The sequence below is a fragment of the Malaclemys terrapin genome, chromosome 8 (assembly GCF_027887155.1).
Source record: "Malaclemys terrapin pileata isolate rMalTer1 chromosome 8, rMalTer1.hap1, whole genome shotgun sequence".
Lineage (NCBI taxonomy): Eukaryota > Metazoa > Chordata > Testudines > Emydidae > Malaclemys > Malaclemys terrapin.
This window is the reverse complement of record NC_071512.1, coordinates 6753010-6767297: the sequence shown is the minus strand read 5'-3', so window position 1 is coordinate 6767297 and position 14288 is coordinate 6753010. Positions and strand designations below refer to the sequence as shown.

The window sequence follows — 14288 nt, the reverse complement described above, 5'->3', positions numbered from 1 at the left end:
TGAGGGCCCCAGCATGCCTAGATTGTCTAACCTTTGCAGAATGGATTTAATGCATCTACCTCAGCAAGGGCAAAGGCCTCACCTCAGAAGCACGGGTTCTCATCCCACCCTCCCTGTCCACGAATCCCGGGAATTGGTGTACAGGGCAGCATATTCCCGTGTATTTACAATGGTGTGTGGCACCCTCTAGTGGTTTGCAGGGGACATCACAAAGTCATGTGTATTTCAGATGAGAACTGGAATGATAATCCAGAGAAACAGGCCCCGCCTCACTTCTTTGCCAGGCCCTATGGCAACACATCGTGATGTCACTATTCGTGGCTCACACATGGATGGGGCCTGTGAACAGATTCCGAATGCAGCCCACGTGCAGGGAGGGGACATGGATGCACCGGAGCGTGCCCCTATTTTGCATGTAGGCAGCGTATCTGGGGAGAGCCGTATGTGGGTTCCTGGTGCATGCTGCACAGCAGACAGCAGGCAACAGACCCGTGTGTGTTTGCACCTCCATAAGGGAAGTGCCAGCAGCTCTAGGCGTGTTTTGTGACATTAATATCGTGGGCTAGGCAATTCAAACAGTGTAAACCAATGGATTTGCCTAGGGTGACCAGACAGCAAGTGTAAAAAAGCGGGACTGGGTGGGGGATAATAGGTGCCTATATAAGAAAAAGCCTCCAAAATCGGGACATCTGGTCACCCTAGATTTGCCTCAGGAAAGTGAAGTTCTGATGGCAGAAGCTACAGCCAGGTATAAAGAGGTGGTACAGATTTCCATATACAGCTCTCCCAAGCCTCTCTGTTCCCTGAGTTACAGAATCATAGAAACGTAGGGCTAGGAGGGACCTCAAGAGATCTAGTCCATCCCCCTGGGATGAGCCAGGGCCAAGTAAACCCAGATCATCCTTGACAAGCGTTGGTCCAGCCTGTCCTTAAAAACTTCTGATGGTGGAGATTCCACAACCTCCCTGGGTAACCTGTTCCAGGACTCCACTATCCTCATAACTAGAAAGTCTTTCCTAATATCTATCCTAAATCTCCCTTGCTGTAAACTAAGCCGGTTACTTATTGTTCTACCCTTGGTGGACATAAAGAACAATTGATCATTGTCCTCTGTAGAGCAACCATTTATATATGTGAAGAACGTTACATGCCCCCGCAGCCTTCTCTTCTCAAGATTAAACACTCTCAACTCTTTCAACCTTTCCTCATACATCAGGGTTTTCTAAACGTCTTATTTTTGTTGCTGTCCTCTGGACTCGCTCCAATTTTTCCACATCTTTTTTCAAGCGTGGTACTCAAAACTGGATGCAGCCTTACATAGGACACTGCTGTTAATACAGCCCTGAGGGACATTTGCCTTTTTTGCCACCGCATTATACAGTTGACGTATTCAATTTGTGACCCACCAGAAGCCCAGATCCTTTTCAGCAGCAGTGCTGCCCAGCCAGCTATTCCCCATGTTGGAGCTGTGCATTTGATTTTTCCTTCCTGAGTGAGGAACTTCGCCCTTGTCTTTATCGCCATATAGTGATGAACAACAAAAGGGGAAGAAACAGAAACAATAAATGCCTTTAACTCGGTCAGATGTGGGACTCCCCTACAACTGTCCAAATGCTGAGCCTTAATGGGTCCATGCTTAAGGCTTCGCAGTGTCAGACAATCATTACCCATTGTGGCTCACTGTTGCCCCAAAAGCAACCTCTTTGGGCAACAACTGAGCACCTGTTCCTACCAAGGGCCATGGCTGTGTTTGGGATGGGCTCAGGTAGCCAGGTTTGGCAGTAGCTGGGGTCAGTCTGATCAGCTGTTTCTGGCTGATGCTCAGAAGTTTCGGCTATTCCTGGGTACATTTTGCTGCATTCTCCTTCCCTGTTGACAGGAACTCCATTCATGGTGTAGATAACAACACCAAGCCATAGCAACGGCCTTTCTGACTCTGTTAACACACTCCAGAAGCCCACACCCTTCCTGCCTGCCCAGAAGCAGAGACGGGTGGCTCTGGGCGACAGACAAACACCCCCTAGGGAGTAGGATTAGAGCTCAGTTCACTCGTGCCCCGTGCCAGTGTGGAACTCAGCCAGGCTCTCAGAGACCCTGTTGCAAAGAGAGGCAGACCCCTGCTCCCCTGAGGTCAAATGACCAAGCTCACTCCCAAAATAGCACCATGTAAATATCCTAGGCAGGTCTGATTCCGTCAGTGAATTTCCTCATTCCCTGACGGAGGAAAAACACACAACTGAGAGCTCCAGTGGCAAAGCTACACCTGGATCCAGGCTTCTCTACAGCTTTGGCCACAAGGGAGGGATGAATCTGGGTTCTTGCTTTGGCCCAATCTCTAATACAGACTAATAAAATAAAAGGAAACTCCCGATCAGTCCCTATTAACTGCATCGCAGGGCCACAGCCCCTAGGACAAACCGTAGCAAATACAGCCACTTAATTCAGCCCTTTCCCCATAGACCATAAACAGCTCCGCTAGCTAGCTGGCTAGAACACTGCTGGGGGTTTTATACTGAGCTGCCTTCCCATCATGCCGTGGGACAAGGCTATCCCCACCTCTCCACTCCTTAATGGAAGGGTGGTTCAGCCAATCCCTGCCCTCTGTGCCTGAGTGGCCCCTCCTCTTCTTGTGCAAGCAGAGGCTTCTGCTGGTGGCTTGCAGCTGTGAGCTGGTGATTACTCATGAAAGCAATGGCAGTTCTGGCAGGTGGGGGGTGGTGATTTTCCTGCACTAGGCTGGTGTCCTATGAGCCCTGCTGCTCTCATCACACAGATGTGAGGATAATAGTGGGAAGCTGCTTCTCAGGGTGAAGCCCCTCCCCCTCCTTACACCCCCCCCCCAGCCAGTGCTGCCTCCCCCAGAGCCTTTCATCCTGCTGATTAGTCCTCAGGGGCATCAGGCCATGACCTGACAGGAAGAGCACAGACCCCTGAGCTGCCCAGCTGAGCAGCCCTTTGAGGGGCAGGTCTGGGGGGGCGGGAGCTCCCTTCCGGCCACTGCTGCAGGACTTGGGCAGACAGGAGAGTGCCTTTACCCCCGAGAACCAACGAGCAGTGAGCAAAGTGTCCGATGGCATGATCCAAACACACAGTGGCCCCAGGCAGCAGAGACGGTCTGGTGCCCCATGTGATTACAGCGCCCCCCTGTGAGCTGACTAGAGATGTCTGGTGCCCCATGTGATTACAGCACCCCCCTGTGAGCTGACTAGAGATGGTCTGGTGCCCCATGTGATTACAGCGCCCCCCCGGGGGCTGGCTAGAGATGGTCTGGTGCCCCATGTGATTACAGCGCCCCCCTGTGGGCTGGCTAGAGATGGTCTGGTGCCCCATGTGATTACAGCGCCCCCCTGTGGGCTGGCTAGAGATGTCTGGTGCCCTGTGTGATTACAGCGCCCCCCTGTGGGCTGGCTAGAGATGTCTGGTGCCCCATGTGATTACAGTGCCCCCCGTGGGCTGGCTAGAGATGGTCTGGTGCCCCATGTGATTACAGCGCCCCCCTGTGGGCTGGCTAGAGATGTCTGGTGCCCCGTGTGATTACAGTGCCCCCCTGTGGGCTGGCTAGAGATGGTCTGGTGCCCCATGTGATTACAGCGCCCCCCCCTGGGCTGGCTAGAGATGGTCTGGTGCCCCGTGTGATTACAGCGCCCCCTGTGGGCTGGCTAGAGATGTCTGGTGCCCCATGTGATTACAGCGCCCCCCTGTGGGCTGGCTAGAGATGTCTGGTGCCCTATGTGAGTACAGACCCCGTTGGTTCTGATGCCCTGACAGTAGCTGTGGAGTGAGTCTAGTCCAAAGCAGTGGGTGGTGGGGCACTGTATGAAGAGCTCACCTGGTGATCTGTCACCATTGCTGAGCCTTAGCGGGTGATTCTCTAACATCCCTGTTCATCTCCTGATTCCACCCACAGAGAATCCAGCAAGCCAGCCGGCCAGCCATGGACTGGGGCCCTTCTCTGGAGGAGAACAGAACCGGCATGTACGTGGCTACCTTGGCCGGCAGCCAGTCCCCCAAACCCTTGATGGTCCACATGAGGAAATACGGGGGAATTACCAGCTATGAGAACACAGCCATCGAGGTGGACAGGGAGATTGAGGAGGAAGAGGAGTCCATGATGTGAGGAGGCCACGAACCCGGTGGGGAGCAGAGAATGGGGGACTGCACCCCTGAACTTGCACAGTTGCACTTAGGCACTTCGGGCCGGTTAACAGGCCTTTCTAAAGGCAGCTGCGAGTTGCTGACCTTCCAGCATCCCACGGGACGCCCTGGCCTCTCCAGGAGAACGCTGCTGAGAATTCCAGTGTTGCTGAGATTTTCGTTCAGTGTGGCAAGCTGTGTAATGAATGTGTGTGTTAGCTCTCCAGTATCTGGGACCAGCTGCCCGGACCCTACCCTGCTCCAGGCCTGCCCCAGCCTGCCTGGGGGCCCTCCGCCCAGAGTTATGACTCACTGACCCCTGTGTAAAGACTGCGACACGCACCCCCTTTGCACTCCTTTTGCCCCGGCATCAGCGAGCAAGGCAGTGGAGAACAAGGCTAGTAGTTGTTGGTGTTGTTTGTTGTTGCTAATCCTGTTTAACTCCAATGACACACGGACACTGTGGAGAAAGGATGTCTTTGTTAACCCCACCCTGTCAGTGGAGGGGTGTGAGTGCCCGTGCGTCCCACCTCTGGGAAGGGAAGACCAGATTGGCCATTCTTGATAAATGAGTCTAGGGAAAAGAAAGCCCATGTTATAAAACAAACCAACCTGCCCCCTCCCAGGCCTTTCTGTGATAAATCAGTCCTTTGCAGGTTGCTCTTAAGAGGGCCATTTGCACTCTGGGTGAGTTCAGAACCTCGGGGTGAGGCGATGTCAGGTAAACCCCGCCGTGGACTGCAGCTGGTGATGGGGCAGAGCCTCTGGCTGTGGCTGTCCCTCCCCTATTCCCGCCCAGGGTGGAGCAGAGTAGGGCCCAAGGGGGCGATGTCTAATCTCAGCAGTGCCCTCCGGTCACATGCCCTGGGAGCAGAGTGCAGGCCAAGGGGGGCCCACTTGTCGTGATCGCCGTGTGTTTTTTCCATTCGTTTGCAATGCGACGGGATCGGCCCACTCGCCCCTGAGCGAAGGAGGCAGCAGGACCAGCCAGGCGCTCTCTGGCTTTGCTGCAGTGCTTGTGCTGGGCTGACTACCCTGTGAATTATGAATGAGGAGCTATTGGAAGTGTTACTAAAATAACTTCACAGAAGGGAATGGAAAAAACCTCTCTGCATGGGATCTTTGCGAGATCCCACTCGCTGGGCACAGAGATCCCATGCTGAGGGGCTGCCTCCGCTCCAGAGTCTTCTCCAGGCAGGGACAGAAATCCAGTCCCACTTCTTCTCCTCCAGTACCAGAGTCCACTCAAGGTGGGCACAGATCACCTCCCCTTGTAGTCCTGGTTATTGACGTTTTTTGGGGGGTGCCCCTTATCTCACATGGCAATAGGAAAACCCTGGCCTGGCAATCAGTGCTTGCATGACATGGAGTATAGCTCCAGGAATGTCCTGACTTGTCAAAGTCTCCAGGAAGTCCTCTCCCCATATGGTCTCTTACAATTCCTACAGTAGGGTGCCCAGATAGCAAGTGTGAAAAATCAGGACGGGGTGGAGGGAATAGGCGCCTATATAAAACAAAGCCCCGAATATCAGGACTGTCCCTCTAAAATCAAGTCTTCTGCTCACTCTATGCTACACGCAGCTCTCCACACCTTCCTCCCTCAGCAGTCTGAGGGTATGGCTACCCTGTGCGCTGTGAGTGCATCTACACAGCAAAAATCAATCCATCAATCTGTGGCAGCGAGTCTCAGAGCTCGATCAACTGACTCGGGCTTGCGGGGCTCAAAAGAGCAGTGTAGACATTCAGACTCCGGCTGAAACCCGGGATATGAGACCCTCCCCTGTTGCCAGGTTTCACAGCCCGGGTTCCAGCCCAAGCCCGAGCATCTACACTGCTATGTTTAGCCCACAGCTTGAACCCTGCATCAAATGACCTAGGCGCTTTGCTGTGTAGACGTAACCTAAGCCTGGGCTCTGAATCAGGTTTGAGCCCAAGTCCCACTTCTGTCCACATACAAATCAGTCTAACCTGGGGCCTCAGGACCCTGCTAGGGGAGTGGGTCAGAGCCTGCGATCTGCTGTGACGTGGGTCCAAGCCCTGGCAATTTGCAGTGTGGCTGCAGGTCAAGCCGCAGACCCGAGTCAGAAGGTCTGCGTAGCGCAGCGTGGAAGCGTTTGCATGGCTGAGAGACCCGCGTCCAGCAGCCGTGAACCCAGGTTTTCAATGCAGTGTGGTGGCTCAAGGGCAGGCTCACAGGTCCACAGTGCAGTGCGGGGATGTCTGCACTTCAAGCTGGGGGTGCAATCCCATGTTAGCGCAATCAGAGGTAGTGCGCTAAAAACTGCAGGGTAGCTGCAGTGGCGCGAGCAGCGGGAGGGGGTAGCTGCCCACCCCCCATATGTGCTGAGGGTCTCCCACTGGATTGTACGTGAGGCTGTTAGGCCTTCCCACTGCTGCGGCTACGCTGCTACTGTTAGCGCACTAGCGTGAGCAGAGCTGGCGTGGGTACGTCTCTCTTCGCCCAGCGTAGCCACAGCCTCAGGGTTGGAGGCCAGGGCATCAGTGGCTCCTGGCGGCATGATTCCGTGTCCTGTGATTTCCAGCTTTGCCAGCCTGCCCCGCAGGGTCCTGGCAGCCGGTGTGTGTTTGTGCGTCAGTGCGTCAGCAGCTCAGCTCCTGACGGTGCTGTTGTGCATGGAGGGTGCAGGGCACCCTCTTTGAAGGAGCAGCCGTTCAATACCTAAGCTGCCCCCATGGTGGTTTGTAGTGTATCCCGTGTTCGCCTACTGTGACGTGTGTTCTCGAGTGTGCGTGTGTCATCGATGTAACATTGCAAACAAATGAAGATTCACCCTTCGGTGAGTGCTGTTTTCACTGCACCCTGGGCTTGAAATGGGCTGGTTACTGACGGCTCCCCAGCTCGCTCGCTCTTGCATTAGTAAAGCCCCAGTTGTGTAGTGGCTAGACGCCACCTTGGGGGGGGGGGAGAAGGGTTATTTCCACTTCGAGCTGAGCCGTGTTTCAGACACAGCATTGAAGGACCAAAACTTCTCCCTTAACCTGAGCTCAAACCAACCTGAACACAGGTTCCAAACCTACTGGTTCATTCCTAGAGGTCACTGAGCCCAATGCATCATCTCCCATAACCACCCAGAGAGCTGCTCCATGGAGGCCCTTGGGCCATTGTTTTTCATATTCATGATCCTCTGCACAGCCAGCTTCTGAGCGGGTACGTCTACACAGGGATAAAAAACCACGACTGGCCCGGCTCAGCTGACGGGCTCGTGGGACCTTGGGCTGCAGGGCTGAAAAATCGCTGTGTAGATGTTCAGACTTGGGCTGGAGCCTAAGCTCTGGGACCCTACAAGGGTACAGAGTCCCAGAGCTGGGGTTTCAACACGAGGCCAAATGTCTACACAGAAATTTGTAGCCCTGCCTCCCAAGTCAGCTGACCCAGACCTTTTATGGGTCTTTTATGCCTGTGTAGACATACCCAGGGAGACCAGAAGCAGACACACCAACGTACCACCAGAAAGGCTGTGCTTGGGGGTCCTTCCAGCTGATTTCCAAGGCTGTATTCGAGATGGAGCAGAGCCAAACACCTCTGAACCCAGGGCTGAATTTTGAAAATGGCCCTTTATCATTACAGTGGGCTCAGCCAAGCCCCAGGTCCCAACAACCTCCACGTGGGCTTAAAGTCTCTGTCTGGACCTGGATTTGACGGTTTGAGCCTGTCTCCAGTGCCAATAGCTCAGCTCCATGTGTGTATCCAAATCGAACCTCCCCACTTCCTGAGGGCTATTGCATCCCCTGGAGTCCAGGGCAATCTGGACTGGGTTTTGAAGGGCGGCGTGTTCCCGAGGTCTATCCTGGACTGGATTGGGTTTGAGTGTAGATGGCTTTCATGGGCAAACCAAGTTTTGTGGTACCGCGTGCTGAGTGCTAAATGCAATCGTTAGCACTGGTGGCTTTACGAGAGTCACCATGTTGCAGGCAGCTACTCTGTCCCACTGTACATGCAATGGCCGTGCTGACCAAAGCCCTGCAGACTTTCCCGCCTGGGACCTTTGCCTCGAGAAAGATAAATACACAAGAAACAGCCCCTGCAATCCAGGAAAAGGCAGCACCTGCAAGAGAGGCAATTCAGTAGGGATGGGGCAAGGAGGCAAAGCTATGGCTGGGGAGCTGGTCCAGAAAGGGAAAGTGCTCTCGGAGCGGCTGTGCCATCTTTTGCCCACGCACGACAGCCAGCTCTCAGCATGCCAACAGAGAGTCCTGTGAGCCAAGGAGCAGGCTGGTGGCCCTGGCTCAGTTAGGCCGGGCCTGCCTGGCAGTCCTGTCTCATCTCAGTTCCTTTCTGCGCTGAAGACTGGGAAGAGACAGGCCACCCACCTGTGCGCTGCTCAAGGACAGCATGTAACTGACCCCTGCACCTCTCGGGGTCCTTTCTGCATCTCCCACATGCCGCTCCCTTCCTCAGTGCCACAGCAAACGTGTATTGGTGTGGGTGTGCCCGCAGGGGGACGGGACAATGAGTGTAAATACGATTATGATGAAATAAAGCTCTTGCCTCCCTCTGGAGTCCCAGGTATCCCAGCACCTGCGGCTGGCAGCCATCGAGCCCCAGCGGCTGGGAGCGAGACATTCCCGTGCTGGCCGGCTGCTCGTCCTGCATGTGCGCACGAGGCTGGGTTAATGGTGGGCACTAGAGAGAGACGCAGCTATTCCCCCACTCGGAGCTCTGGTTTTCCCCTTTATGGCAGGTGCCTAATGGAGGTGACGCTGCTAATTGCTGCCCCTGTCGATAGGCCAGCTCAGCTCAGCGCCCAGGGAACGGCTCTAATGCCTCTTGCTGTCCTGTCTGACAGCTCTCTCCTCCTCCCCGAGGGAATGTGGAACGCCACACTGAGGACAGCTGGGAACCTCCAGAGCACCCCGACGTCCTGAGTCCCTTCTCCGCCCCTCCGGCAACAGTCAGCGCCCGGTGCCCAGAGCGAGCGACTCAGAGGAGGGTGGCTCTGTGTCGGGGCCGCCCTGCCCCACTTGCCACTGGGTCGCCATTTCCTCGTGCGTCGAGCCTTCCGCACTCATTTCACTTTCACAATCCTCCTCTCCGCTCCCAGAGACAGAGGGGCCCCAGCAGTGAGGGTCTTCCCTTCGCCTCCCTGCCTGATCCCGGCCCGGCTGCTGCAGCTCAGACCCCGAGCCGGAGCGGGGCAGCGTTGGGTGCCGGCACAGAGCCCTGAGCTAGCTAGCTAGGCTTTGGTCAGACACAAGCTATGGGGCTAACTGGGTGAAATGCTGTCCCCTGGATATACAAAAGTCAGACTACATTAGTTCATTCTTATTATTTGGGTTACCATAGGACCTAAGAGCCCCAGTCACGGACCAGGACCCCGTCGTGCTAGGTGCTGTACAACACGGAACAAAAAGACGGGCCCTGTCCTGAGGCGCTGGCAATCTAGGCATAAGCTTGGTCCTTTCTGGCCTTAAACTCTAGAAATCTATGAATTTCCACTGAGCTGACTGGGATTTGAGGGGGGTTCAGCCCCACCCAGGATCAGGTCCCCAGCATGCAACTCCTAGCCCTGGAGACTAAAACAGCTTTAGCTCGGCTGTGGCTGTGGTTGGTATTTCTCCCATTTCCTCTCCATTCAGACAGCCGGTACCTTCGCTGCCTATGCTCTGCCCCAACAACACCGCGCCTGCGACTGCTCCCCTGGCCTCCCTTTGCATGGGGCAGCTGGAGAGCCAGGCTGCATTTGCACGGATTGCTTCATGGCACACGGCAATCTGCAGCATCTCGGGCAAAGGAAATGGATGCTTCCTAGCCGGCTGCACGTGTGACACAGTTGCTGGCAACCTGGCCTGGCAATGCGTGGATTCTGGGCTCCGGCCCAAGGCAGTGCAGTAACCGAGGGCGCTGCCACACTAGAGATGCTGTTCTTCCAAAGATTTGCTTAGCTTGGCAGCTCTTTGGGGCAGGGCCCGTTGTTTTGTTCTGGGTTTGTATGGTCTCTAGTGCACCGGGGCCCTGGTCTGTGTCTGGGGCTGCTGCATGCTATGCAACTGAAACAAGCGGGGATAAGATAACATGACATTGAAATAAGAATTAAATCATCTCCTTTCTGCGTTGCTGGACCTCCCGGAGGTAACTACAAACACGAGCACTGTCCCCTCTGCGCTGAGGCACACCCTGGTGTTCGTGTCAGTCGTCCCAAGGCTGTAGGTGAGCTGTCGCTGTGCACACCGGGGCTGCTGCCTGGATAGTCACTGCCCGGCCAGCGCCTGTCTCTGACATGGTCTGGGATCCCTACAGCGTGACCCCTGCCTCATGGCCGGCTGGAGGACAGCATCTGCTTGAAATCACAGACGACAAGCACCGGTGGGAGGTGCACCAGGGACAAACCTGCCGGCTGGCCTGTTGGAAGAGGGCTGTGAACACTGTGGGCAGGGCCGGCTCCAGGGTTTTGGCCGCCCCAAGCAGCCAAAAAAAAAAAAGCCGTGATCACGATCTGTGGCAGCAATTCGGCGGGAGGTCCTTTGCTCCGAGCGGGAGTGAGGGAACGTCCGCCAAATTGCCGCCGAATACCTGGACGTGCTGCCCCTCTCTGGAGCGGCCGCCCCAAGCACCTGCTTCCCAGGCTGGTGCCTGGAGCCGGCCCTGGCTGAGGGGAAGGGGCCCGAGGAATAACACCCTCAGATGGCCGTGGCCTATTTAGCGTTTTACGTGGAGGGGGGAGTGGTGCAGAGATTTCACCTGCTTTCACCTACTCCGCTCTAGGGGGCACTGAATTCTGGGCTGTGGGGCGTGGTCTCCCCAAAGAGAGAGCGTCCCCCTGCCTTGTGCCCTGGAAGAGGGACGGATGCCTATGTTTTGTGCATGAGCAACCCCCTCCTTTACGGTCTCTCCCTTCCCCCTGCCCAGGGGCGCTCCAGCACCAGCGGAGTTAATCATTAGCGGCCCACCATAAAGGGATGGGTTATGGAACCTTCCGTGTCTGGCAGGGCCTACGAAGGGGGGTGCAATAAAGATTTACGGCTGCAGCCAACGACGTGCTCTGACCTTGACACTGTTTACCCAAAAGGAGGCGTCAGAGTGCAGCTTTATGGCCCCGGCCCCCCCGCCATTGGGCGAGGGTGAGGGTGTCCGGGAGTGGATTGGGTCGAGGAGAAAGAGACCGAGAGCTGATTGGCGAACAGCGAGGGAACTAAGTAACGGGGCGAGTGCTGATTGGCCGGGGGAGTTGGCGGTTAGGGCAGCGAAGAAGGGAGTTGAACCGATTGGCTGGGTAGCTGGGGTGTGTTCGCTGGTAGAACCAGTGCAGCGAGCTCGGGGAAGGCTGGGGTGGGGGGTGCAGGGCAGGCGGTGGGTCACGCCATGGGAGCCGCCTGGCCGATCAGTGACAATACACTGGTGAGGTGGCTTGGTGATTGACTCCCTCTTGCCAGCGGAGACAGACTCACACTGCTCATTCCCACCCACGACCGGCCACACCCATTGCCCTATCCCCACTCAGGTGGGGTTCCTCAGGGATGGATCTGTCCCCACCCCCATCTCTCCGCTGGCCCTTCTCCACCACTAGAGGAGGCCTGCCACGAGAACAGGGGGAAGACAAGGTTCGGGTGAACTGTGGGGAGCTGTCCAGGCTGGGGCTGGGGTGGGCGAGTCAGAAGGAGCTGAGGAGAAGGCTTGCCGCTGGCTGACTTCCGCGGTTGGTGTGGTTTGATTCCCATGGGAATAGGGTGGAGATGCCCCGGCTTGAGCAAACACTTCCCCCTTGCAAAGGAAGAGGCGATAAAACATTTACCCAGAGCCAGCCTCACATGTCAGTTAAATATACATCACTGTTCCTCTGGGGGGGGGGGGCGTGTGGAGGAGAGAAAGCAAATACCACCCATGGCTCACACCCTCATGCCATTTATAGCTCCCGTTGCCCAGGCTTTGGTGTGACTCTGAGATTGTTTCACACCCGCACGTGGCTACCCGCGCACCATTAACATGGGGAGCTGGACCAATTCAAGACCTGGGTCCAATTCGCATAGACAGCTTTGAACCTCTCAGCCCCCAAACCCACCTGACTGCAGCACCTCTGAAAATCCGGCCCCAAATGTCTCCAATTGGGCACCCAGAACCAGAGGCACCCAAAATTACAGGCCACTTTTGAACATTCTGCCCCTCAGTGACTCAGGAATAGAGCCCAGGTCTCTGTGTCCTGATGCCCAGCCTCATCCTTCCCACCTAACACAAACAGGCCAGCACCCTCTCACTGCTCACCTTTCAGCAGGGAGGTCCCATTCCCTAAGGGGCAGCCACCAAGGATGGTCTAGCTCCAAGTCTCACACACAGGCACTCCCTTATCTCTGCTTGGCTACCCATTATAGAAGGAGGCAGCCATCAGGAACTGGTGGAGGAGCCAGAGCAGGGGAAGGAGCTCTGGCAGGTACAAACAGCTGGGTAGAGTGGAGGATCCAAGCCCAAACTGAGGAACTTGTGGATGTACAACATGATACGCTTTAAAGGGATCTGAGTTTCAGGAAGTGCTGAGCACACAGAAAGTGTCTCAAGTCGGGCACCCAAGATCATGAGTCCGTTTTGACAAGCTTGCCCAGTCTCTTTGGGAAAGCTCCTCTAGGTGAATTTGCATTGGGGGGACTCACCTGGGGATGCTAGTTGTGCATTGCAGACTTGGTGGTGAGAACAAGCCGCTGAAGTTAAGTTCTGTATTTCGCACAGCTGTGAATTTGGAACATTTGGGTCTGAGTCTGGGCTGCAGCTGGTGCCGTTTTTAAACGTGCCATTTTTTTCAGGTGCAGTGACGTGTAGGTGAAAACAGCAGCGTGATGCTAACGTGCGATCTGCTTTGCCACGAGCAAAAAGGCAGCCAGAATTACTGGTGGGAGCAAAACTGACCCTGGACTAGCAGAGGTAGGGAACAATCCAGGGTAGGAAGACAATTCAATGAGCCGGCACGTTTGTTTTTACTTGTCAATCAGGAAAGAAGCTGAGTTGGTTCTTGTTGCAAGGCAGAAAGCGAATCGGGACCCAGCACACCAGAATTACAGACCATTGCACTGGGCTCTGCTCTTTATTTCTAGCAGCCCGCGTAAGGCCCGAGTCCCAGGGAACTGGCTCATTCACATGCAGTTTTCAAAGTGCAGAACGAGCCCTGTCAAGGTCTGTGACACGTGGCAAGTTCTGATCCAGTTTGTTGTCCTGATTGAAGTGCAAGAAAAAGAACACTCTTGATTTGATGGCATTTGAAAAGCAAAGTGGCCTGTGATTGCAGCTCTCCTGAGTTGGAGGCTCCTATTCACAACAGCAGCTTTGGACTCCGTGGGAGCACAGGCTTAAATCCTGGCGGGGCTGGCCCCGCCCTCTGTCCTTGTGAGGCGCACACAGTGGGATTGGACAGTTAACTGGGTGTGGGTCTCTCAGGTGAGGCCTCTCTTCTCCTCTTTCTGGGTACTAAAAATCCCTTGGGAATTTCCTTAAGAATAGGGCTTTGCCCGTGTCCTGAGCTGGGCCAAATTTTAACCCCCACTCTCCGTTTGCAACCCACTCTGCGCCGGTCAGCTACCACGCTGTACTCCAGAGGTGGCTGCATTTCAGTGATGCCATGTGTAGTTGATCAAATGCTTTATTATTATTAATTATTATTATTTCTGATCCTGGCCAGTAACCTCTGCACAGCAGGATTCTGGGGTAACTTCTCCCCAGACTGCTAGGCCTCTGGCTCTGTACAGGGGCAGGACTGCAAACACCACAGGGTAGGAACTCATTTTCTCCCCAGGAGCCCTTCCCAGCCCTATTGCAAACAGGCTGGTCCGGAGTGTCTTGACAAAGCCAGCCCTGCTGCTGTCATTCCCCCACGAGACAGGAAATGAGAACCCCTTGGCTAAGCGTCCTCACGCTCTGGATAAAGAGGCCAAGCAAAATTAAATCCAAACCATGCATCTGTGGGAGACCAGAGCTTCCGATGGCTCTGGGGGCAGCTGCGGAGCCCCGAGGTGATGGAAGGTGGACGAAGGTCTGTGTCCCATGGAAGATAAGTTCACTTTCAACGGAGGAGCTGATGGAGGGACGTCTCAGTGAGACCCTGAGCCAGTCAGCCCATTTCATGGGGTATCCAAAGGTATCAGCCCTGTCCTGATGAGCTCCTAGCCCAAAAGCCCTACTGAGAAACACACGCTTTACCTGTATGAACTAAGCA

General features: G+C 55.3%; 1 protein-coding gene across 3 annotated transcripts in view; it reads left to right on the top strand.

Annotated features, from left to right (window-relative positions):
* SLC6A7 (solute carrier family 6 member 7) overlaps positions 1 to 4531 on the top strand; it is a 28721-nt gene extending 24190 nt beyond the window's left edge. For all 3 annotated transcript variants that reach the window (XM_054038556.1, XM_054038557.1, XM_054038558.1), the window contains one exon: positions 3908 to 4531. In XM_054038556.1, coding sequence (XP_053894531.1) covers positions 3908 to 4117 — 210 coding nt within the window. In that variant the 3' untranslated portion in view covers positions 4118 to 4531. The remainder of the gene's footprint in view (positions 1 to 3907) is intronic.
* The last annotated feature ends 9757 nt before the right edge of the window (positions 4532 to 14288 follow it).